The sequence below is a fragment of the Strix uralensis genome, chromosome Z (genome assembly GCF_047716275.1).
Source record: "Strix uralensis isolate ZFMK-TIS-50842 chromosome Z, bStrUra1, whole genome shotgun sequence".
Classification (NCBI taxonomy): domain Eukaryota; kingdom Metazoa; phylum Chordata; class Aves; order Strigiformes; family Strigidae; genus Strix; species Strix uralensis.
Window position 1 is genome coordinate 88,981,635 of NC_134012.1, and position 26,770 is coordinate 89,008,404.

The 26,770-nt window shown below is 40.9% G+C and overlaps 1 protein-coding gene across 1 annotated transcript in view; it reads left to right on the plus strand.

Moving 5' to 3' along the window:
- Positions 1 to 26,770, plus strand: part of ADAMTS12 (ADAM metallopeptidase with thrombospondin type 1 motif 12) — a 172,552-nt gene that overhangs the window by 40,947 nt on the left and 104,835 nt on the right. The window contains exon 3 of the mRNA XM_074855397.1: positions 23,907 to 24,081. Within this exon, the coding sequence (XP_074711498.1) occupies positions 23,907 to 24,081 (175 nt within the window). The remainder of the gene's footprint in view (positions 1 to 23,906; positions 24,082 to 26,770) is intronic.

The window sequence follows — 26,770 nt, forward strand, 5'->3', positions numbered from 1 at the left end:
ACATAAGGACCTGCAAGCAAGGCTTCTGAGAAATGGTGCTGAACTCCAAAATACCTTTTTATTGCACTGCAGAAGCAACTACATCAGCCGCACAGTATATAACAGCATTATTGGCATGATGCTTTGGGGGAAGAATGTGCTTGTCTTTTCCACCCACGTGAAATTAAGGATTGGTCCCTTTTTTTAATGCAATTGTCCTGAGCCCAGTTGAGAACTGTACTCTTTAAACCCTGCTCTGAACACAGGCTACACTTGATTTGGAAAGCACTGGAAAATTTCTTTGTGACTGAATTCCTCTTCATCTGTATGCATTTTGAAGATGGACAGGTTTCATGAGGCTGTTGTATTCTTCTTGGTATCTAAGATATGAAAACAAAATAGGACGGGTCTCAGAGCTCTTGTTTCGGGCTTCCTGCAAGAAGAAAATTCTTCACAAGAACAATCAGCCACTGGAATAATTTCCCCAGGGAAGTGATGGATTCTCTGACATTGGACACTTTTAAGATTCAACTGGACAGGGTTCTGGGCCTTCTTGTCTACACCGTGCTTTTGCCAAGAAAAGTTGGACTAGATGATCCGTGAGGTCCCTTCCAACCTGGTGTTCTATGAATCGCAAGCAAGTATAAAGGTTCATATGTAGACTCTGGCTGTGTTTTCACAAGTCTTTCACATCTGTAACATCAAGAATCTAGTTTTTAAAAAATGGTCTGAAGTGGTGGTGTTTCCTGACTTAATTTGCTGTATGGGGTCCTGTTCCTTCTGCTTTGAGAACTGATAGAGTATATGTCCAAACCTCATGAAATTCAACAAGGCCAAGTACAAGGTCCTGCATATGGGTCGAGGGAATCCCAAACACAAATACAGGCTGGGTGAAGTGTGGATTGAGAGCAGCCCTGCAGAGAAGGACTTGGGAGTGCTGGTGAATGAAAAGTTGGAGATGAGCTGGCAATGTCCACTTGCAGCCCAGAAAGCCAACCATGTCCTGGGCTGCATCAAGAGAAGTGTGGCCAGCAGGTCAAGGGAGGGAATTCTCCCCCTCTACTCTGGTGAGATCCCACCTGGAGTACTGCCTCCAGCTCTGGGGCCACCAGCATAAGAAAGACATCGACCTGCTCAAGTGAGTCCAGAGGAGGCCACGAAGTTGATCAGGGGGCTGGAGCACCTCCCCTGTGAGGACAGGCTGAGAGAGTTGGGGTTGTTCAGCCTGGAGAAGAGAAGGCTCCAGGGAGACCTTATAGTGACCTTCCAGTACTTAAAGGGGCTACAGGAAAGATGGGGAGGGACTCTTTATCAGGGAGTGTAGGGATAGGACAAGGGGTAATTGCTTTAAACTGACAGATGGTAGATTCAGATTAGATGCAAGGAAGAAATTCTTTACTGTGTGAGAGTGGTGAGGCACTGAACAGGTTGCCCAGAGAAGCTGTGGCTGCCCCCTCCCTGGCAGTGTTCAAGGCCAGGTTGGACAGGGCTTTGAGCAACCTGGTCTAGTGGAAGGTGTCCCTGCCCATGGCAGGGGGCTGGAACTAGATGATCTTTAAGGTTCCTTCCAACCCAAACCATTCTGTGATTCTGTGATTCTTTGATATGTAGCGCTCTGTAGCTTTCCCATCACCGTGCAATACAGAGATCCAAGAGGGAATGTATAATAAGCATCATCTATGTGAATTAGTAAAAATAATACTGATTAAATGACATTTCAGGGGTAGCATCTTTTACAGTTTATGGAGTGTCATTTTTACAAACTTCTTTGTTATTTTTTATTTCATTATTACTACAATTTGCTAATGATAATGAGCACTGTAATTCAGCTGGATTGGAATGGGATAGAAAAATTGAATTTCTAGTAGGTCTTACACCTTTGTGAGGCATAAGAATAAAGACAGTGGAGGGAGATAGTATTTTCTGTGTAATGGCATTCATAGCAGCAGAAGTTTACACAGACACATAAGAACCACACCGTGGATCAGCTGACTGGTCCAGTATTTTATTTACTGATACTGCCACTGTAACTTCAATATTATGAAATGATCATCAAAAATAAATAAATGAAAAGAATAAAATCATAAACGCCTAGATTAAAAAAGAAAAAAAGATCAGAAAGCTACAGAAAATAGATTTTCCACAGCTGGAGAGAGATTCAGTTACATAAAGTAATGATAATATTTAGACATGTGCTTCTCAATGAAACACTTCTTATATTTTGCTTCCAGTGCTTTATGGTTTTAAATGTTTTATTAGTTGGACAGGTGAGGACTTACTGCAAATGATCATACATCAGCAATTAAAAATATTCCAGAATCCTTTCTTTATGTGGTGATTAGAAATATCTCTGTGCAGTACAGAATATTCTCAGTACTGCTTGTTGGGCTGCAATGTTATGTACACATGCTGAATTTTACATGAGTTAGATGAAGTTGTTATACTCCCAGTGTGAACTTCACACAGCAATACAGACTTAGCAGCAGTCAAGTTTTTTTATAGCTGGAGTAGTTACTTGGTGTTCCCCAGTGTGACAGGGAGAAAACCGTTAAATGGAACAACAGAATAGTCACATGGTATCCCATGTCATTATAAATATAATGTATCTGACCAAGCATGAATGTCTCATGTATAGGTGTCCACTTCTCAGCTTGTTCAGACCTTCTACAGGGCCACTGAAGAGGACACCTCTAAGACACCTCCTCAGGTGCAGTTTAATCCCAGAATTGATGGTTCAGATCAGATGAACCTGCCTGTTCTTAACTGATTATGAAGGAGATCCTGAGGGCACAAGCTTAGAGGTATCCATTTACACCTGGTCAGCTGAATGCCATGTCTGAAGGTTGGTTTTGGCCTTGAAGATTACTAAATTTTATGGGTGGAGCTCATTAGGTCCACTCTGCCCAGCACTGGGAGGGTAATTTGTTATTCTTACAAGTTTAACATCTGGGATTCATTTTCACCAGCTTTGCCAGTCACACAATGCCAGAGGCAAGACACTGGGTGGGACAGGGAGGGAATCTAAAGGGATAAAAGCAACAATAGAAAGTCTCCCTAAAAAGTAAATCAGTATGTGGCCAGTCCCCTAATGTAGGACTAAAGTAAACATTGGTTTACATGATTAAAGTAACAGTTTCATTGGTAGCTGTTCTGTAAGCAATTAATATGTAGCCACAAAATCTGCAGATGCTTTTTGGCTCTGCTAAATAGGATTTTCTGAGTTACTTTAGAGATGCTTCGGAAGACTCTGCAGTCATCTTGCTGCAATAATGTGGGCTGATGGCAGCATGACTTCCTTTCCTTTCACAACCAGTAATCTGGTTTCTCTCTGGCTTTTTAAGCTTCTGCTTGTGACTTGTGTTTGAGCTTAGGATCACTGATCCTCTGAGTCTTGTCAGGAGTCTTCTTGGTCACTGTTCCATTCACCACAGTCCAGTTCCCACTGATGTGAATTTTTGGACTTGACTAGATTTACATTAAACTCCCAGGAAGCATAGTTTAGACAAGAATCAGAGCACAAACAAAATCATTATTGCACAGTAATTGCATAAGTGTGCTTGATTGGGATTTGAACTGGTGGCCAGCTGGAACTGGGAAATATACTTGCTTCTCCTGGTGTAGTGCTACACATAGTGACTCTTCATGCTATTGTTTTTTTGAATTCCCTTCTGTTTCAGGTCATTGCTAGAAGCTTGGTAATGCAGCCTATAAGCAATTGATTTTAACTCTGTACTGTTATTCGTTACTGCATGTATTGCATCAAAATGCAAGTCAGCCTGACTTGCATAAGTCAGAGTGAAAAAAGGCACTTCCAGTATTGCATTTTGTATGTTGCCCATTAAGAGACTAGTGTTTTTTCCTCAGACAGAGAGCAGATGCTTCTGATCACAATGGCAACAAATGGTTTCTCAGTGAAGAATAGGGATGGGGAAACATGGCTAGTCAATGCTGGGAGATTACAGATCTTTAATTAAACTGTCCACAGGCAGATTGACCTAGCTGTCATTATCTGTGGAGGAGAGCTGCTCCTTTCTAGTTCAAGAAGACAAAGACAGTGCTTTTCTTGAACCTTTATGATTTAGTACTCCACGGAAGTGCAAGTGTCTGGGTACTGGTGCATCAAGCTACCATGAAGGGGTTTGAAACTATTATTTCTCCTGGCTATTGGCTAAATCCAGTATTTAAAAAAACAAAAAACAAAACCCAAAACATTTTTAGAGAATTTCTTCAAGCTAAATTGTTTTTCTGTCTTGAGTCATCATTGCATCTCAATGTGTCAAGTGTCTCTTAAGTCATGCTCTCAAATTCAGAAGACTTGAGAAAGTTATGCATGTGAGGCTCCACAGTTTCTCAAAAGATCAGAGAAAAAACTTTGATGTTTACTGTCAGATCCTGCCTGCTTAAATCCCCTGCTTATGTTACTAGTTGTGCCCCTCCATATTCACAGGGGACTGCAGGACAGCAGTGCTACATGGGACTTGGTTGTTCTATCCCACTGGCCTTGCTGAAAGACCTCAGCTAAGCTAGTTACAAATACAGAATAAATTAGGCAATGCTAACATTTGAGTGTCAGTTTTGTTTTCTGCTGCCTACCACTGCTAATTCCTGTTTCTTTTACCACCTAATGTTACTCTGAATACCTTGCTCTGTAGTCTTCCCACCTAGTTAACTGAGATTTTAAATTAGACACCTCCTTAATCTGTGGTCCTTCTGTGGACAATAATTTCTATCCTCCTCTGGAGATGCCCGCCTCTTTCCACAGACAAAGTTATAAAAGGCAGCACAACTCAGAGTTATTTGTGTGATGATTTAAACATGAGATCAGAGACTCTGATGACATTGTCCAAGTGGTAATTCCAGTTAATAGTCAGTGCTGTGCTGAGACACTAAAGCAGGAGATTGCAGCCTGTGGCAAGCAAAAGACCTTCCTATCAAAACATCCTGCTGCTCTCCAGTGCTACACAATGATCTGCGAATCATGGGCTTGTCTATTCACCACAGCTTGCAATACCTTCACCGGGTTTGCTTCTGGGAACAAGCAGCAGAACTTCACAAGAACTTGAGGACTCTGTGTAGTAGCCCTTCTGCTCCCCAGTCCGCTGTGTGGCCTTGACCATTCCCATCCCTTCAAATCTCCGAATCTTCGAAGCTTTGATGTCTCAATGGGGAAAGGGCCGAGTTCTGCTAAAGCAGCTATATCATTCAGTGAAGTTCAGTTTTAGAAAGAGCAAGGTAAACATGAAGAAGGGAAAGAAGAGTTTAAGGATATTTCTTGCACCACCATGGCTTAAGCATTGGCCTTTCAGAAAGCTTCTGGCTCCTGTCCAGCTCTACTCAACTCTTCCACCACACAGCAATTCAGTCTGGGATTCCACACAGAGCACTGACTCCAGAAGCATTTGGGGAGTTCACCTGAGATGTAAGGATGTCCAGAATATTTGCCTGAGCAGCACAGTAGAGCCTTTGCAGTGAAGTCTGTCCCACGAAAGAGTCCAGATCCTCCCCATCAGATCTTTGTTGTCATGAGGTGACCTGCCTGAACAACATCTGAGATCACATGGATGCCTACACCCCTTCTTTTGTGAAGGCTTTCACAGCTCTACCACATCAGGCTGTCAGCCCTCAGAATCAGTCCTTTTCCTTCCAAAATACTTTTCCCTTGACTGAAAATTAGCTCAGCAGATGTTTTAAGATTGTTTCTTAGGTGTCAAACTGAGAGGTAGAATTCTGCTACTGTGACCTTCAAAGGTAGCTGAGCAGAATCACAAGCTTTACTTAATTCCTGCCTATACCTTGTGGGAACACAACACATGATGGCAGTAGCATTGACTTTACCCACACCTTTTTACTTGTTTGGTCATGTCCAAATGGACAACTGAGACAGTCAGTGCAGGTGGAAGGGCTGGCAGGAGGGTAATTGCACCATGAGAAATCTAATTTTTGTCAAGAAGCAGTGAAAGCAGGACTCACCTGAACAGTGAAATGAAACTGTGGGGTTTTCTTGCAACAAGATCTTTGAATATCATAAAGTTTTCTGTGGCCTCCTCCAAACGTGGTAAAACATATGATGTTGTTCTTTGATGGCAAGTTACATACATAATGTGCTATTTACTGAATGAATGTGTTTTCCAAATTCCAGATGTTGGCAGGACCATGCCATGGTCTAAGTCTACAGGTCTGAATTTGGATAAAGATCTGATGCAAATTAATGCAAATGCACTTCTCATGTGCATTTTGCACTTCTGCTTGCAGATTTCTGCTTCCTTTTGGTCTTTGCTGTTACAAATCAGTCTGTGGCAGCAGGGTACTGAGTGAAATCCTTATTCTTTCACTCTTTGTAGAAATGCCTGATGTTAATTACCCAGGAAAAGATTATATTTAACTTGCATCATAGGGATTATGAAGTTTTTCTGGGAAGATGAAAATACTTGTTTGAAAAGTAGTAAATGTTGCAAAATAAAACAACACAAATGAAAAAGTTTACCCCAGAGCTTGTTACAGTTTGAAAGAAGACGGATACATTTCTTTTCTTGAGGGACCAGAAGTGTCCTGGGTCAGTGTGTCTGTAGAAGTACAAACAGACAAACTTCAGTACACAGACAAACTTCAGACAATTGTCCTGTTATAGATTGGCTTTCTGATATGCTTCTGATTCCTCTGTATTTAGTGTATGTTTAACAGATTCTGGAGTCTGTCAGGCATTAAAAAAAAAAAAAATCACCTAACTGGTGACTAGTCATGGAGATTCATAGGAAGCATGTTTTTGTGATGATCGGTGTCTTGGCCACTACACAAAGGGTTTGCCGTGTACATCAAGAGATAAAGCAGTGCCCATGACATCTTGCAGGTGTGGCTGTAACATGGATATTTTGTGTTGCTGAGTCTCAGAGGGAGGTCTGTGAACACACATATACATGTGGCAAATGAGTGTACATGGTATTGTTTCTCAGATGGTTTTTCAAGCCGTATCTCTATAGGGAGTCCAAGCAGTAAAATAAATTTTTCTCTGTTGGGTATTACTCATTTTTATTGTTATTATTACCAAGAGTAATAATTCACATGGCAGTAGTGATGTGTGTCTGAGTCACAGGGATTGTGCTAGGTTCTGCATAAACATCACCAAAAATTTATTAATTGCTGTGAGACTCTGAGTGTAGAACAAAAGGCAGTAGGATGAGTGCAGGCGGGAAAGGGATGTTTTCCCTTGGGAAATGGTATATTTGACATACGTTTTGGTGTTTTGCCTTTTCCTTTCAATGAAGGGAATGGAGTTTTCTGTTTGATTCTGAGGGTTTTTTCAGCCTTTCAATTCTGAAACCCAACAGGCAAATCCCAGCAATTCTGTGAGTAGTCCTAAAACATGCAGATGGTGTGTGTCACCAGTGAGGCAGTGTTTGCTGCTGGGTATTAGAATCTGCCGTTTGTTGGCAGTTAGTCTACAGATAAATCAGAGTTGAGGGTTATGGTGTATTGTCTAAAAATCCTTCTGGATCTTATGTCTGAAGGATCATATGCTCTGAACTTTCTCTCTCTGTCTCTCTTGTATACAGGCACACAAGCTAGCAGCAAGCTGGAGTATGGTATTTCTGAAGGATTTATGGCTGTAGAGGAAAACTATTTATCTACAGTTTGAAAAAGGCTAACATATATATATATATATTCTTTTTTTTTAAACAAATGTCCCATTTGGAGGACTGCAAATTTAGTTAAACTGACTTATTTTTGTATATGCATTGGCAATAGAAGGAGACAAAGGTCAGCTGGTTTGTTGCAAGTCAAGGATTAATTAAAAATTCCTGTGCTAAGACTTAGTTCTCTTCTCAGTTCTAGCCTCTAGCTGTAGTGCACAATTGCTCTGACCTTCTTTAAAATTGCAGGGATCCAGCTGAGATCTTCATTGTAATTCATGTGTTTCATGTGTGCTTGATTTTACTCTGTGTGTGTGTGTGTGTAACTGCATCCTTTGCTTATCTTTCGTTTGCTTGCCTTCTGTACTTCACACTGCTGTGGCTGAGAGCTGGACATGATTTCAAATGCTGGAGCTAGAGCTAAGCTTTCATTTCTACAGCTGTGTTACAGTCTTCCCGAATTTGCAGAATTATTGTTTAAGGACAGCAGACAAATCCCAGCATCTTCCTGGAGCCTCAGAAAATCATTGCTGAGACTTAAACTATGGAAAAAAAACTTCTGAAAAGACTGTCTGAAAACTGAGGAGACTGAGGATAAAACCAGAGCTTGTTCAGTAACTGTGGATGGCTTTTACATTTATTCTCAAATGCTTCCCAGTGAAAGGTAATCAATGGTTGTGCAAATCAATCAAATCACATTGTGTGGGGAAACGGAACATATGCTTTTGACAGTTTGGGCAGTAACTTCACAGGGAAGTCTAGAGCCTAAGGAGGAGGGTAGCTGAACACTGGATTGATATTATTGTCTGAACAGCACTGGACAGACCCCTTAAGCTGTAGCAAGGCACATGTGAGTCTCAACATTTTGAAAAAAACTGGGCAGAATCCAGAGATGTGCTGCCAAACGACCATCATTTTTTGGGGGATCAGCCAGTCTGTGAAAGGAGAGGAGAACATGCAGGCTGGACTAGGAGTAGGCCGTGTAGCTCTTGGAAAACAGCCAGCAGTGCTGGGGAAAAAAGCCTGCTGAAAGTGTTTTTTAACAGCCAGTTCTGCTAAACCACCTCTGTGTTTCCAGCTCAGCTCTGTCAGAACCTGCCTTGAAAGTCTTCCCTTACAAAATGCCTGTTGGGGATCTGTAAATGCCGCCATGTGTTGATCGCTGAGCAGAGAGTAAGGTCAAGCATATTTCAAAGTAGCAAAAGAAGGGATGAGAACAATGCATGTGTTTTGCATCTAAGCCTAGAGGGGATTATGTTGCCTTTGGAATCCACACATAGTTTGTTGTGATGTAGGCTGTCAGATCCATTCCTCCTGCAAATAAATTAATGAGGTTGAACCAGGGATGTATTTGGTTCAGTGTTTGTTTTCTGGTTTTCATTGTCAGAGGGAAGAAGGAAAAAAGACATAGCACTGACAAAGAAACATACCAACTTGAACTCTCGCCTGCATCATTTTGGGGAGGAACAAAAGTAGCTTTAGTTTAGTTAGTGCACAGATGTTTTTCAATGCTAGCATTTCCATCAATGATGCTTCAGTGCCTCTGTCATGATAAGGCATCATCCTGTACAAAAGTCCTGGTTTTGAAAATGTCTTTCTCAAAAAGCCATAGTCTCATCTCAGTTGTAAAGATTTCTGCAGTAAAATTCTGGTATTTAGCTGTGCAACTTTGGCTAATAGTGAAAGCAGAATGAATTGCTTATTGTATTTTTGTAAATTCACCTCTGTGAGGGGTGAATTGTGAATTATTGATGATTCAGTCCTGATGTCTTTCCTAAAGTTGTTTCTAAACAGTTCTGACCACACAAAAGCTTATTAGAGGTTTATGGGTCAAATACACCTCTCTTTTAAAGAACTCTTAAGTCCACTGGAGCTCTCTCAGGACTGTATATGATCTAGTCTTTATTGTCTTCTATTTCTTTCCATTGTTACCAAGTTTTTGAATTTTCAGTATTCTTAAACTAGCAGGAATCAAGCTGAGTAGGAGCTGAAGATACTTAGTATCTTTCAGATCTGAGTAAACTTTTGCTTCACTAAAACATCTTCTACAAAACTACAAGCATGTCTTCAGGAAGGTGCTTCATCTGCAGACATCTGTCTGATCTGTTCAGAAAGTATTTTCTTACTCTTCTGCATATTTTCCTACATATCACTGTATCAGTTTCACATAAAAAGTATTATACATCCTAAAGAAACAAACTGTTGAATTCTTAGAAATGCTGAACATCTGTGCTTTTTTTAAGTTAAAAGGAATTTCTGAATTCCTGAAAGGTACATTATGAGGATATCAAAACATGACAAAACTTTAACATCCTGTGAGCAAAAGAAGACATGGCAGCAGAGCTTTAACAGAAAGAAAATGAGTCTTTTTACTATAGCAAAATACTTTTCCTCACCTGCCTTGTTCCAAAGAATGTTTTACTGTAATTTTTTTTTAGATAAATAGCCCAATTCTTCTCTACATTGTCTTTGTGCTGTGGAATACCACATTCAAATGTAAAAGGCTGAGTGATGCTTTTAAGCAAGACAAAATGAAACGCTTTTATTACAAAGAGTGTTGTATTTCCAAAATAGCAAAAGCAATCTCTTTGCAGTCAAACAAAGAATTATTTTGATGGAATGTCTAATTCTTCTGTCAGTTTAAAATAAAAACAATAGCTTTTTCAACAGGCAAAACCCAATTTTTTACAGAAATACTCTACAAAAGAAACAAACGTGTATCAAAACACATAAAAATCAAAATCTTAAATTCATAATTTTTAGGCTAAAATCTATCTCTTTGATCTCCATGGGTGAGCTGCACAACTAAGACATTTTGGTTTTGCAAGCAGACAAAAGTGTATCCCCAAGAATGGTTTGGAAAAGGGGCTTTTTAAAGGAAGTTGTTGCTGCATGCATGAAGAGTTAAGACCTATGGCAGTACAAGGTCAGCCCCAAAGTCCAGCCTGCCCCACAGTCAGTCTGGTATAAGAAGGGCTAGTCTAAAGAGATAAGAAGGAGTGCACAAGCCCTGCTGTGAAGTCCCAGAAGGGCATCTTGGGCTGATACAGCTGAAAGAAAATAGAAACCTGGCGTGTGAAAGGCACAATAGGAAAAAGCCCCTCGGGCTGCAAAAGCAACCAAGAGACTAAGCACCCAACCTAGAAGGCTTCTTTTTCTACTGAAAAAGCTGCTACAAAGGCAGCACCTGAGCAGCAGATTGCGATTTCCTTTTTGGTGGAAGGTGTTAATTTGCCAGACCCTTGGCTTTGTTGAGTATGCTGCTGACTTTCAGAAGGAAATAATGCTCAACAGCAGATTCATGGGGAGAGGTGTAAGAACAGGGCTGGAAAACAGGGACATCTCCTTGACGTGCTGTCTGTTTCTGAGCTGTAGGTGGTATTTTTCTATTTAACAATGTAGGACTAATCTTCCCTACTCAGATTTATCCAGCCCACTTCTGGAACCTCTCTCAACATTTCTGATTTGCAATTTTCTGTGGCAAATGCTTCTTCCGTTTTAGTATGTCTTGAGTGAAAAAATCTTTTGTTGTTTGGCAGCTTCTTTTAAAGCTACCTACCTCTTGTGCTAGGGCAGACAGCAAACAGGCAGAAACTCTCCAGTTTCTCTGTGCCACTTTCTGCTTCCCCATGTTTTCTCTTTTCCAGCCTTTTTGGGTGCTCATCATACAGGGCCTTACTCTGAAGAATGTTGAACTTGCTGATTTCCCACCAGTATCAGGAGGACCTTAAAGTATTCAGCACCTTAGAGAAGGTAGTTGGTATTTCATCAGATTTAGCTCCTAGCAGGGCGGACCTTGGGATAGCAGAGATTTTGTGCTAATCTTAGTGTAAGTAGTTTACTCAGTTATTGGTTTTGTACGAAATTTTATTTGGTTCTTGTTGAGTATGCATCCTGCCAAGTTTTGAGCTGAAATTGACTGTGAGTAGATTGAGAAGTATTTGTTTGTCTTGCAATCTTTTTTTCTTATTGGGGCATTTTTTTTTTTTCACAACTTGAATTTCAAAGTATAGATCATCTCTCTGCACTTCTGTAAGAGTTGTTAATTTTCTGCCTGCAAGCTGTAGCGTCTCACACATGCAGGTAATTTTGATATCAGTGTGTGCACTGTACCTCACATATCAACAGAAATGGGTTTCAGTCAGAATTCAAGCTTCAAGGGGGGATTTACATCAAGTTCAGAGCTAACTTAAGTGCTTTACGCTTTTAAACTGACCTGAACCCAACGCTGAATCTGATCAGCCTTCAGCTTTGGTATTGCATGGGAACTGCGACTTGTACTAGATTTGTAAAAACTTTTATGGTGGTGTGCCAGATGCAGTCATAAAATCACTTCGTTCTCCCTTCTCAGGCAGGCAGAAATAACAGGGAAAGTCAAATGAGTGACGTGTGATTTGCCTCAGGCCAGCAGAAGTTTAGCACTTCTGTTGTGATTGCCAGTTATCATGGTGCTGGTTCTCAGGCTGCCAGGTGCTAAGCATCAGCTGTGTACTAGAGACTGCTCTTCGTCCTCACAAGTTCTGGGACTTGCTTTGCACCTTGTTCTTACGGTTTCATCTCATTTCTTCTCCCCTCTCCTTCCACATCCCATTTCTTACTCTCAGTCCTTTTTAAATACAGCCACTGGTTGTGATGAAAATAAACTTTTTGGTGTGGTGTGTCACTCACTTGACACTGATATCTTAATGTGCCACAGGTCCCCTCAACCAGGGACTGAATTTTCCTCTTTTGTAAGGTAGCTGGTTTTGATAATATCCCCCCCCTTCATTCCTCCCCAGTGATAGTGCAGCAAGCTGCAGCTTGAGCATGGCTCACAGCCTGTTGCAGGGCTGTGCAGAGCAAAGGAAGCAGCTGTTTTCTCATACCACCCATGGAAACAAGGGCAGTGTGTTTCAAGCTGCAGTTGTTGAGCAGAAGCCTTGATTCCTTCTGTAGGCACAGAGCTGAAACTCTGTGTCACAGTGCTGCTCTGAGGTTATCCTTCAGTGTTGGGAAGTCACCTTTTAGAAAGGCATTGGAAGCATAAATGGTAAGTGAAGAAGAGACTGAGGGCATCAGTACAGGCTGCCTTTTAGGTCACCTTGATGTGACACTTTCATGACAAGTGGTGGCATGACCCTTCCTAGGCATGCTGAAATTCATTTATAAGTTCCAACTGTGTTGTGCAGCCAGAGACTTCATGAGTTTGGAGAAAAGAGAGGCAGAAGCCTTCTCCCCCAACACACCTATGAACACCACTGCAGACCTAAAGTATGCTGTCTACTCTCGACATCTCTGCTTGCTTTTGGGTTGGGCAGAATAAAGTTAGGAGAAGAGTGTCAGCAGATGGGCCAGTGTAGTCCAGTCTAATGCTGTTTTTCACCACCGACTTCTGTTTCTTCAAGCAAAATAATTTCTGTGGAGTGGAAGAAGTTGGGCTGTGACCTTTCTTTGCTTTGGTCTTAAGGAGAGTAAAGCTCCTGACAGTCTTTTATCCACTGGGAAATGGGATAATTGTGCTTTCTTCCATCTATATGCACATGTTGTATCTCTGCTTTTCTGGCTGTTGACTAGGATTCCTGTGAGTCACTGTAATACAAACAATACTTGTCAATAGAAACAATGCCACTTTTCATTTGATCAAATATTTGCATTTAGTTTTTCTCTAATAAAGTTTGATCTCTGCAGTATTAACATTGTCATGCTCACTAGCTTGAAATTGAAGTTTTAGAATATAAGTGAGCAGGAAGCCAAAACAGCCATGGTGCTTTTGGTCTTCAGGCTTAGAGATCACATCTGCTCTGTGGACCCTCTTGCTTGTGTTTTTGTTGTTAATAGAAAGCATGGTTTAGGCACAGAACCTCTTGCCAATCTGGTATTTAAATCTTTACCCTTCAGTGTTACATAGGCTTTAAATGATCAAACTCGATCTGCTTTGGAAACTGTTAAGAGTTTACTGTCTTCCAAATCAAAGCTTCAGAACTTCTCATCCTCCTATGAAAAGTCTCAGAGGGGATTTCAAATGATGGGTAGTACAAACCATTTTTATAGTGTTTATTTTCATTTTCATGAGAGGCTGTTCTGATATTAATGAGATGAAAAAAAAAAAGCCCTATTTGTACAATGTAAGCCCCCTGGATACAGTGCTTTCTGAACAAGTTTAATTAGAAAGATATGAACTAAATGTTCCAAGAGTATTTTCAAGGAATAAAACAGCTGTTGCTCTTTCCTACTCTTCCAAATTAAAGGTCATTTTTGGAGGAACTGGGCAAACTTTTTGTTTTGTCTCAGAACAGTGACACTTGCCAAGTTGTTTTTGGATCCCAAATGAAGTCGAAACTTGTGAAATCTCACCCTCTCGTGCTTATAGTCAAAGTAAGCCTCTTGCACCTGGAGAAACAGCTTCTTTTTTTTGCCTTTTTTTTTTTTTTTTTTTCCCAAATATTGCCATTAAAACTTACAGCACAAAAACAGGGGAGAAGGGGCAGGGAGAAAGCACGGATAAGAGGAAGAGTCAAAGACTCAGAAAAATACTGTGTTATTGTTCACCAAAGAGTCCTTCAGGCTGGATAGCAAAGCTTATTGATTTTTCATTTAGATTTAACTTGCTATTACATTAAACCCTGAGGTAGAGCTTGAGGCTATATTGACTGCTTTTTCATACTCCTTGCTTGGTGGATTGCCCCATGTGACCTAGCTGATTTTTGCAGGAGGAAAAACTTCTAGGTGTGCTTTATCCTCAGGAGTGATATAACTTGCTGTGTAGATGGGCTGTGGGCACAGGCTAGGCACTGTCCACTCAGGCTGTCCTGGTGGGGTGTCAGCTCACTAGCCTGCCTAGTCTACCCAAAGACTAGGCAGCCCCAAGGACTGCAACATTGTCTTCTCCAAAGACACAATGAACTTGTTGGCAATTAAGCAACAAAGGAAATGTTGATAAAAGGTGCCACAGATCTCAGGAGTGCCCTGGGCTTCAGAGGGCCCTTGGTAGTCCATCTCTCAGCTGCAGTGTGGAAATCGCACTGGTAAATAGAATAAGGGTTCAAACTGTGTTTGAGTTAATGAATTAAAAGTCAGCTGTGCCATGCAATCTCCCTGCTGGATGCTCAGCCTGTGGTGAACACAGGCTTGTTCCAACTTAATATAACCAGAACTGGGAGTTGTGTAAAATTCATTAAATGTCATCTTTGCTGCATTTTAAGACTATGAAAATGGCTAGTTACTAAATCTCCTCTAATGGACAATAAATTTTTAACCTGTTGGAATTTAATGGTGTGTCCGAGCTTTAGATGCAGCAAAGGAGGACAGTTCTGGCTTAAGGAAATCAGAGGGGACATATTTCAAAAAGTAGAAAATGAGAATGTGGAAGGAAGCTGAAAGGCTTGCTGGGTATTGGACAACATGAAGTGACTGCTGCTGGGCACTGTGACACAGTTAGAGATGTAGAAGCTATGGAAACACAGCTTCATGTTCCTCATAAACTACTGGAGATCTCAAAGCAGAAGCCTGTAGAGACACTAGCAGGGCTGTAAACAGCTTCACAGGCACACAGTTACCATCTTTCATTTGTGGATCTTCTATCAGAAGAAAAGAAGTATGATGGGATATTTCTACGATGCAAATATAGCCAAGAGGGCACCCACAAGTGAATGTATGAATAATGTACCTGGACTGTTTCTTCTAAGGATAATCAGAAAATAGTTGGAAGAAGTAATAAATGTTTTTAGGATGAGCGGTAAAGATTGATAGTGGAGGACGCCATGACCTGAAGTATGAGCAAAGTTGTCTTTTAAAATTGCATGTTCCAAGTTGTATTTTTTTCGTGTGAGCATGCTCAAATCCCCACAGAAGATTAATTTCACAGATGATTTCCTTGAGTATAAGCGAATGTAGCCAGGGTACTTCAGATTCTGTAAGAGATGCAAAGCTCACAGTGAGGTGGAGATCCACAGAAATTATTCCTGGCTATCAGTATTGCTTAATGAACTGTTTCTGGGACATGGCAGAGGAGCAAATTAACACAGGATTTGGAATGTTTGCTTCTCTTGCCCATTTTTGTAAAGGGTGGATTTTTATGCCTTAGCTTCTTAAAATGTATCCTAGGTAACCCGAATCCAAGTCCTCATCTCCACTAAACTGTGGAAAGAGGAATGAGTCTGTCCTTCTCAAGTGCAAGGAGAAGAAGAAATGAAGTTGAGTGGTCACCAGCAAGCTGATGCCATTACCCAGAGTAACGTTTCTCTGCCAAGTCTCTCTGGAGTGATCATGTATTATAAGTGGTTGTATGGTAGCTGATTGACATGACCATAGAAACTTGACTTTTCTCCTTTGCTGAGGATATGTCTCCAGCCAGGAATACTCTTATCTCAGAAGTATTCAGTGCTGAAGTCTGACTGTTAAGAACCTGAGAACTGGAGCATCTCAGACACTTCTTTCTCCTCTAATACCTAATTTCTGCCACTGAAGTCTGCTTTGCTGTAAATTTGGCTTTGCATTGGTATTTTCTTCCTCTTTTCTTCTGTCTGATTGAACTTTCTGAGCCCACAGTGTGCAGGCCTAACTGCACATTTCTGACACTTCTCAGCAGCTTTCTGGCAGCTTCTAGAATATACAAGGTAGCAAGCATGACAAAAGAGTATATGATCTTGTGATGTGATATGATAGTATCCTGTTCTTTCACTTACCTTGTCATCTTAAAAATAATTTTGGACCAAAGCTCTGTTAAAACTGTAAGGCTGTGTTCCAGTGTCATAGCACCTTTTTCACCAAATGCTGCTGAAAGTACCACTTTTTTTCTATAGAACTCTATAATAAAAGCTAGGATGTTGTCCTTTTCTGTGGCTGATGTTTATAAAAGTCTCTTGTGAAATTTCTCAGTACCTAACAAATATTCAACCTCCTCCTTTCTGCCTGAGCAATGGCATGGCAGGTCCGTTTTTTGTAGCTCTAGCCGAGGATTGAGGTGAGTGAGGTGAAAATTTTACCTGGACCCTCATGTGATGGGTCTTGTTTTCTGAGAGATAGGAACAGATGACAACTCAAAGAGAAAGATTCTTGGGAAAAAAATAACACATGGGAAGCAATTTAGTCATAAGTTGAAAAAGGAAAATAAACTCAGCATGTGTAATATTTACAGATAATTTACTTCACCAGTTTGGTTTTGATTATATATGACTGAATTTCTCTAATGCATGTTTCCTGTGGCACATTTTTTTCTTTAATTAGAAAATTCTTTTATTCAAACTGAATTTCTCTTACCGTGCATTACATTTGTAATGAGCAGCTGGAGCAAAGTACTTAAAGGTAAAACCAACATCTCCACGTTTTTGTTTCATGTCACTTCAAAAAACTCGCTGTGTTTTCAGAGTCCATTGCTGCCCTATTGTCAGAAATATTGCCATCTGCTTTCAGTGAGTTACACATTGTTCTCACCGCAGATGTTATTTTTTGGCATTATTGTCAAAATACTAAGTTCTATAGCTTTAGACTGCAAACTGTTGGTTTCTTCCCCTCCCTTTTTCTCCTGACATACACCCACTAATTCCAGCCCCTCCTGTCTGGGATAACATTGCAATTGCAAAATCTTAGCCAAGACTAAGGATGCTCTTTTCCCTTCCCACAGGACTCGGCTTCAGCTTCCCACATGGAATTGATTGGAAAAATTCTTCCAGAAAATATATTTTGACAAAACCCCTGAACTTTTGACCGCAAGAAATATGTGAAAAATGTCTGCTTTCCACTGGAAAATGCAGATTTCTGTTGAAAATTAAAAAGTTGGTTGAAAATGAGTCAAAATGTCCCAGGATCACAATGTCCTGGCGAGCGACATGCAGTGTGGGAGATGCGACGTGTCTAGGGAGCTGTTTGTGTCAAAATTATGAGGCACTTGAACTAAAAATCCCGTTAAATAATGTAGCAACACTTCCAAATACAGTCTGGGAAACAATTTTGGCCAGAATATGTCAGAATTTGGGGGTAAAGGGGAAGATTTGAAGGAGGAGAGAACAACAATTTAGAAAAAAATTCTGTGGTAGATTTTTAGATTTTCCCCTATAGGCACTGAGGGAAACAAACAAACACACACCCACCTCCCCCTTCATCACACCACATACACATGCCACCACTCCCCCCTATTTTCTGGCTATTTCTATTACTATTTTACATGGTAGCTTTTCATAAAGTTCAAATGAGGGAAACTTGGCTGCAGTCATTTTTTGTCTGGTGAAAACTAAACTTTGTAATGACCATAAATAAGGCTGGCTTATTTCCGATGAGTCTTTCGTAACGGTGCTCCTTTGTGTATTCTGAGGCCGTGTAAGTGCACTCAAAAGCGGATGATGCTACAGACTGCTTAAAAAAAGCATATATTGTATGTACACATAGCTTGAAATCTGATGGGCTTTAAATGAGAAATTCTTGCTATTTATTTGTAAGTTAGAAAAGAACAGATATAAAGAGCAAAACTAAAGAAATACTTAATCAGCAAACAGAATTTTGCTGGTTCTGAGTGCTTTGAGGTAAGTTCAATGTGAAGATCAGTGGTGTTTTCTTCCAGTTGTTCTCAACATTTTGTTTCTTGGTGTATAGCCTGTGCAGGATGAAAGAGTAAGTGCAAAGTGCGAGTTCACTAAGTGCTGGAAGTCTCTGGAAGCTGTTGGAAAGCACATACGTGTGCTGGAGGTGGAATTTAAGTCACTTCATCCCAAGCAGCACTGGTGGGCACACTGCATTTCCCACTCTTGATTTCCTTAATTGACTTTACCCATAAATTTTTACAGGTATCTCTATATCACAATTCTCTCTAAGACAGAGCAGGAAGTTGAATTAATAAAAAATATTATGTCCCCCAGTAGATTAGTATTTGAAGTATGAAATACATTTCTTTTTGTACAGCAATAGACTATTTCTGAGAACCACATTTTTCAGGGTTAAAACCATGCTTTTATTCACTAGTGCTAATGTATAAGGTCTTTATACTTCCAACTGATAGATCGTGTAATTGATGGCTTTTTTAAATTTATAACTTCAAGTATAATTTGTATGTGCTCTTCTTTATGATGACAGGAATGAAAATCATGGTTTCTACCTGACAGCCAGTCAGTCAAAAATAAAACAATTTCAGGATAAACAAAGCAAGGACAAAGGATTTTAATTTAGAAGATACACAAATGCGTAATTTATCTTCCAGTTACTTCTGGGAATAGCCATGAGAAGAACTTTTGTCTGGGAGGGGTATCAGCTCCTCTTCTTGTTGTAGTGCAAAAGTAGAACTGGCAGGTGTTTTTAGACATTCAAAAGATTACATGGTACTAATTAGGGGAAAGTTTTGAGACAGGTTCCAGAACTAGTCTTTGACATGAGCTAAACATTGTGTTGTCTTCTCTCTGGTACGTTTAGGCACACAGTGAAGCCATTTGCAGATAATAAAAGTGGAGCATGTCATGTTTTACAGATTTTTAGAGGATATGGAGTAATGCGCGTTTTTTGTATCACTCTTCAGTTACTTTTGCAGTCACGGGCATAATATGTCTGTGCAGAAAGGTCTACAGTTCCTGAGCCTCCCTAAATTTGCTTTGCTTTATGATACTTGAGATAACACAGGACATAAAACATTCCTGTAGCACATTTACAGAGCTGTATTTAAGACACTGGTCTCAAGAATGCTTATCTCCTCTTGGATTGGTGGCTGGGAGTAGAGAATCTATTCAGATTATTTTACTTTTCCTGTTTTCATCTTGTCTTCAGCTTACCTTCTCCACATGCTGTAGCACCATGAGAACTACACTTGCAAGATAAATTAGGGCAATACATGCACTGATTTCAGGCTAGCAACATGGAAAGAGTATACCTGTATGTTGAAACTGTCAGGGAAGGGGGAGTACTCGGGCATGTTTGGTAATACACTGACTGACACATTCAGAGGGAGACCATCTGGCCTGGTTACAGTGTTCTGTCTCTGTACTGTAACGGGAAACAAACACACTGAGGCAGCTCTTTTTACTGGGGAGAGTGTAGATAGCACTAAAATGCCCTGTAGGATGTAATGGTGTTTCTCTTCTTTTGTATTGTAGTGATGGTGGTTTCATCCACATTTCACACTTTTTCAGAAACTCACAGAGCACAAAGTTCAAGTGAAAGGAAAGATTGCTTATAAATATTTTACTTTATTGGGAAATTTGTTACAGACAGAACAGGCAGTGTTTTTTAAATAAATTCTCTCACTACTAGAATTTAAGATCCATGAGAACTTTTGGAGCAGATTATTTTTTTGTTACAATTTGCAATCTGGCACCTTATCTAGAAGTCTAGTACTTGGAAAACTGTATGTTCTGCTGGATCTTTTGTGTAAGAACAGTAACAGAGAGTCACCCCAACCTTTCTTTGCAGATTTTTTAGATACTGTGAGTAGAGCTGGACTTTAGTCTGCAGACTGACAGAAGACAGGTGAAAATTTTGCACAACAGTGATGAATTATAACTTAGTTTTTTGATGAGGGTTCCCAGGTGCTGAATGTATGTTCAGTTTCATGGCAAACGTCAAGTTTGTTCTATAAATTAAATCAAGATGCAGGGTTCATGTTACAATGAGTTTAGAGGCAATCCAGGCTCAGTGTATCCTTTCTCCTCCTTCCTCCCTCCTCAGACTGCACTGTGGAGGGAGTCATGGCCATAATTTGGTGGCAGGAGCAAGTAGGTGGGAATGGGAAAGAGGCAAGGATACCTTGTTCCCAAATGCTTTGTTGGATTAAACTAAGAGCTTGATGCAGAACAGTGGCCCACTGACTTGTAGCCTTGAATTCATGATATGGATACTTTTCAACCCTGCAAGAAGCAGCAGGAGTGAAGGAAGCATATTCCTGTCCCAAGAACCACTTTTTAGGCTGAAATTAAAAGGGTTTTTTATTGTTCACTGTGAGGTCAGATCTAAAACCACAGAAACTGCAACAAGCCATGTTTGTGGTTCAGAAATGTGTGGTCAGTGGGCTGACAGGTACAGTTGCACTCTCTTTGGTGACAAAGCTGGTTTATATATTTCCTTGCATGAATGCCTGAAATGGCTGCGTGGGTGTGCCCAGTGGTATTGCCACACCAACCATGAAGAGTTGAAAACCTGAAAATATACCTAGGGTTCTTCCTGTTTTATTCTGAGCTGGCAGCAGTTCTAGCTCCAGCTTAGTTTTGCTACTCTGCGGACTAAGTTGCTTTTCAGTTATTAGAGGTTTTCTGATGGTCTCAAGGTGTCAGGAGCTGTTGTGGCAAGTTGAACTGTGAGTTGATGCAAAGTCTGCATGTCTCCTTGGTAAAATTAGTCTTCAGACTTGTTCATGCTCTCCAGTGACTTCAGTCTGCATGTCCAGTGTGGGAGCAGCCTTTATGTTCCCAAGATTCAGCAGTCTTGAGCCAACAGATATGAAAGTTCTGGCTGTTACCAACCTCTTTTAAAGAACAAATATTAAAGCTATCATGTAGAAGTTAAACACTCCTGAGGTTGCTTTCTTCAGAGGAGATCTGACACATAGACATGGCCACTTCCAGAAGTTAAGGGACGTTAAAAATTTCCACTTTTTCTGCATGAAGTGCAGGAAGCTTCTCTTGGACCTTGCCTCATATAACAAAGAGGAGACAAACAAGAAGGTAGTAATTACAACACAGAGAAGGACAGTGTTGCTGTGTTTCTGTCCATACTCAGTTATCTATCAATGTAGAGAATGAAGCACATGCATTGATGCGGCTCAAGTAGTCACACATATTCCTGGAAAGCACTACAATGACATTGACAAGAACAGTACACGAACTAGTGCAGACAAGCAGTTACTGCAGAGGGCAAGAGGGACAACTCCTAGTTTCATCCCAGATCAAGAGGAAGAGAGGCAGGATTTCTACCGCAGGTGGGTGGGATGGTACAGTCATATCGCTGAACTTAACAAATGCTGTCCACAGAATGCCAGCTGGTTGGAGGTGGTGTGGCTGTATTGGAACAGTGGTGGCTTGGGATAGAGTTGTTACAGCAAAAATGTGTAAGACTGTGAAAATAGATATTTTGTACTGAAAAATGATAATGTTAAGAAAACAATAATAAAACAAAAATCAGTGGGAATGTCTGAAGCTGTGTTCTGTAGTAGCCAGTGTTTGCTGGCTCATTGAACAACCTCTACTGCCATCTCTGTGTGTGTGTGTGCAATAGGAAATATGATGAATATTTGTTTTTTCTCCTGCTCCATACAGCTTGGATGCAGAGCTGAATTTTAACATGCAAACGTTGCAGGGGGAGCTTAATAAATGTAGTTGCTACTTATATACTTTGTTTTTATATGATCGCCTGGCCTTTCTTCTGACAGATGCAACTTTCACACAATAGCCAGCCTGGTGACTCATCAGCCTGACCTATAAAATCAGGGTCTGCAGTGAAGATGGTTAGTTCTTCCTCGTTCCCATAGGGTTAAAAAACACAACAGGAAAAGAAGGTCAAATAACCCAGACTTTCAGAACATCCAGGAAAGATCAAATCACGTGGAATGAAAAAGAATGGACAAAGATTTGTGACAGTGCTTTGATTCCTTGAGCAGCAGGAGGAAAGCCACATCTACTGATTTCCTGGTCTAGTCTCTGCAGAGGCATTTCTGCTCTATAGATTCAGGCTTGCTTGACATCTTTATCCAATCTAAACATGGGATTTATTGCTTTTGTAGTGTGTCTCAGCTTGTATATCAAAAGTAGTCTCGATTTACAATTTAAAAAGAAACCTAAGTATTTTTAGATTTCATGTTTAAGAATCCAAAGTCTTGATGTCATTTTTCTTAAAAATAAAACCAAAACCATATAAGCAGTAACTGTAATTCCAGATGAGCAAACATATGTGACTTTGAATCCTGAACCTGTGAAACTTTATGGGTGTAGCCAAGGCTTCAAATCAAGGCCGACCTCTGGCTTTTAAACTTTGACTTGCACTGGAAAACTAGAAAGAAAGAATTTCTTCACTTAAGAACTGCTGGGCAAACTCTATGAAATGACGGTCACAGCTATTTATTTGTACAAGTTTGCTGTGGGATGTATTGGGCCTGTGGCAATCATAGTGGAGGCAGAAGATATCTGGTAGAGGGGACTTTGAAGCACATTGTGTGGCGATCTCACTGAGTTGCCTTTGGGCTCCTAGTACCTAAAGCCTATGCTTGCTTATTTTTTAAGAATGCTTTTCCTCCATTCACTTGATTTCCCTCTTGTCCTTACCCTCATACTGGCTTTCCCAACTGCCCAGGGAGACTGTAAGGCCTTGGAGTGTTTCAAAAGGTTTTTTTAAATTTGTCTGTCCTTGTAAGTTTGAGTGCAGCAGCTGCAGGAACACAGTGTTGCTGCATTTTTTCCTGCTCCAGAGCAAGTTAAGAAGGCTGCACTGACCACAGCAGGAAAGTGAAGAGGAAACAAAGCCGTAAGAGTGGGATACCTCAATCTCCTGTCACATATGCAGTGTGGGCTGGGATGTCAGTAGGGCCTTTGCTTTAGATATAGTACTGCTCTGTACATGTTGACGTGGAAGGGCTACACAATGGTTTTGCAATGTTAGCAATCCCTGCAAAAATGCTGGTTGCATGTATCTCTTAGATCATGGCAGAGGGAGGTGTAAACTAATCTGTGTAGTCCAGATGGATATCAAAGGCCCAGTAGCTCAGTCAAAGCTGGGAGGTTGATACAGAAGTTATAGAATGAGAAATGTTACAGCATCTGTTATGCAGGTCTATTGTATGGTCACGGTAGCTTGCTACAATACACAAAAAGCTGCTTGTTTCTTGTTGGAAGCCTGGGGACTGGGTGGGTTTGTAGCCTGTGTTGAGGGTGCACCGCACAGTCCAGGCCGTTTCATGGGTTGTGTGATCTGACTGTGGAATTGCAGCTAAGAGCAGAATTATACTTTGCCCTTATAAAACAGCTTCTATTCAGGATTTGTTCTCTGGGGAATGGGTGGAAAACACCAGAAGAGCAAGATGCAGCTCCTTCTAGTGCATCATGTTTGACAAATTAACTTTTGACCTTTCAGTGCCTTTGTACAAATATGGGAGCCTCTGCCTCCATATACAGAATTTCAGGTTATTAGGAAGAAGGTATTTTTTCTATTCCCCTTTGGACCTGTTCACGTTTGTGAGGTACAAAGCAACCTCGATGTATACAGCAAAATAAATGCTGAAAACCTGTTGGTTTTGTATTTCTGCAGTGTAATGACTGGCTTATAAGAAAAACTCAGGGATGATGATATGAAAAGAGTCTATTTTATTTTTTACTTCCAGTACTGGACAATTGAGATTAACTCTTATGTGCTTATTTTCAGACTGGATATTTCCATCTGCCCCATGGAGACTACTTCATTGAGCCCATTAAAAAGCATCCACAGAAGGAGGGGACACCCCATCCCCATATTATCTATGGGGCGAATGTCCTTCTAAATGCTTTAAGGAGAAGACGGGCAATCCTGATGGAAAAAGAACAAGCATGTGGATTGAATGGTACAACTCTTGCTGGGTATCTGCCTATTTGCTTACTGCATCTTTTCAAGCAGCTTTTATTTTCCAGTGGTGTGTGCCTTTCCTTCTGCAAGGCTTTTTGCAAATTCTGTAAAAAGAGATTATGCAAAATGAGAGCATCTCAGTCAAAACACCTCAGGAGCCACCCATCTGGGTTCATTTCTGAAAATTTAAACTCCCCTTATGGCTGCTGGAATGTGTTTTTCACACTATTGATCCTTTCTACCCCTCACTTTTTTCTCCAGCCAGAACTTTTCACTGAGTTTGACTTGAATTCTTGAGTAGTTCTGGGATGATGAAAATTGCAGTTGTTATTATTTTTAATAAAATATTCTCACTCCATGCAAATGCTGTCATCAACATAAAATAACCCACCTCTTATCCATGGTTTAAATTTAGGATTTCTAGATTCTCTGTGATAGTTACCAAAATATTTAAAGACTTTTATTTGGTTGTTCTGAAAGTGGAGTGCAAGGCATCAACAGCAAGGTATTTTATGTAGAAGCATAAGTAAAAATAATATTGGTGCAGTAATTCTCAGCATCATGCCTTTTGGGGAAAAAACCTAATACACTATCCTGGAAAGGAAGAGTATACCTAGAAGGTAGTTGTCATCTTCTCATTACAAAATGAGTTCCTTTATTTAGGGAAGTCATTTACTTGATTGACTTCATACCAGAAATTTACAGATATTGCATCAGTTCTCTGATGTTTGAGGACTTCAAGCTGAGTCTGCACCAAACTTTAGAAAAGGTACTGTATTGGTAGGGAGAATGAATAGCAACCTAAATGCAGTAAGGCCCAAGTTATGTATAAATAAATCTGCAGAATACAGAGGGATGCGTTTCTGTTTTTCTCAGGTTAATGGTTAAAGACTAATTGGTTCTTTTCTGGGCTGGAGAAAAAGGAGGAATGTAGGAGTTTTAAATCCTGAGTCACAACTGCTGCTGAAGTTTTACTGCTGTTTAATATGAGTTGATAAATTAAAGAAGCAAACAACCACTCAGCCCCACTGTATTTCTGGTCATAGACCTGCTTTGTACTTGTTGCTTGCTGGCCAGGAGCAGTGTGAAATGATAGCTGGGGGAAACGAGAAAGCTGATGGCTAGGAGGGAACTATTCAGTCTTCTGTGATACTGAGTAGGTAAGGATAAGGGGAAGCTGTAAGAATTAATACGAGCTCCATTCTTTATTACTTTTATCAAATAAAAATATATCTATTTGTTAGACAAATAAGCCTGAAGTTGAAAAGCCCTGAACATCTAATGCTGATGTCTGCTTTGGCTTAAATCTAAAATAGCTCCCAGATTTTCTGTTTCTTCTGATGACTGCTGAGATAAGTGAGAGGAATTAGTTTAGATTTGCCTGTGAAGAGTAAGGAAATGTTCTTGTCTACTGTCTTCCAGGTTTCTTTTATGCATGAAATAACATCTGTAAGAAACAATTTTAAGTATGAAGAGGAGATAGGAGGTACCAGTGATCATGCTGTGTATTTTCTTTGTGTGGCCTGCTTATTTTCTTTCTGCCTCTCACTTTTTGCCTCTTGTATCTTCCTTCAAAGTCCTGTAGAATGGGACAGAAAAAGACTGGCTGTACCTGGATGCTGTGAAAAATTGAGCATAGCTTCCCTGAGATTTCATCACTCAGACTAGCTAAGTTTGCTCTAATAGGCTTTGAATTTAAACTGCCTATCTGATATTAGGTGATCGGTGACAGGCAACATGGCTTCACTAAGGGCAGATTGCACCTGACAGATTTGGTGGCCTTCTATGATGGGGTTACAGCGTTAGTGGATAAGGGAAGAGCAACTGATGTCATCTACCTTGGACTTGTGCAAAGCATCTGACACTGTCCCCCATGACATCCTTGTCTATAAATTGGAGAGACATGGATTTGAGAGATGGACCACTCAGTGGATAAGGAATTGGCTGGATGGTCACAAAGAGCGGTGGTCAATGGCTCGATGTCCAAGTGGAGAACAGTGCTGAGTGGTGTTCCTCAGGGGTCTGTACTGGGAAAGGTGCTGTATAACATCTTTGTTGGAGACACAGACAGTGGGATCGAGTGCACTCTCAGCAAGTTTGTCAACAACACCAAGCTGTGTGGTGCGGTTGACACACTGGAGGGAAGGGATGTGCCATCCAGAGGGACCTGGACAGGCCTGAGAGGTGGGCCTGTGCAAACCTCATGAAGTTCAATAAGGCCAAATGCAAGATCCTGCACATGGGTCAGGTCGATCCCCAGAATCAATACAGGCTGAGGGATGAAGACATTGAGAGCAGCCCTGCAGAGAAGGACTTGGGGGAGTATTGGTGGATGGAAAACTGGACATGAGCCAGCAATGTGCGCTCATAGCCCAGAAAGCCAACGGTGTCCTGGGCTGTATCAAGAGAAGCGTGACCAGCAGGTCAGGGGAGGTGATTCTTCTCCCCTTCCACTACACTCTTGTGAGACCCCACCTGCAGTGCTGCGTCCAGCTCTGGGGCCCCCAGCGTAAGAAAGACATCGACCTGCTCAAGCAGGCCCAGAGGAGGGCACAAAGATGATCGGGGGCTGGAGCACCTCCCCTGTGAGGACAGGCTGAGAGAGTTGGGGTTGTTCAGCCTGGAGAAGAGAAGGCTCTGGGGAGACCTTAGAGCAGCCTTCCAGTACTTAGAGGGCTACATAAAGA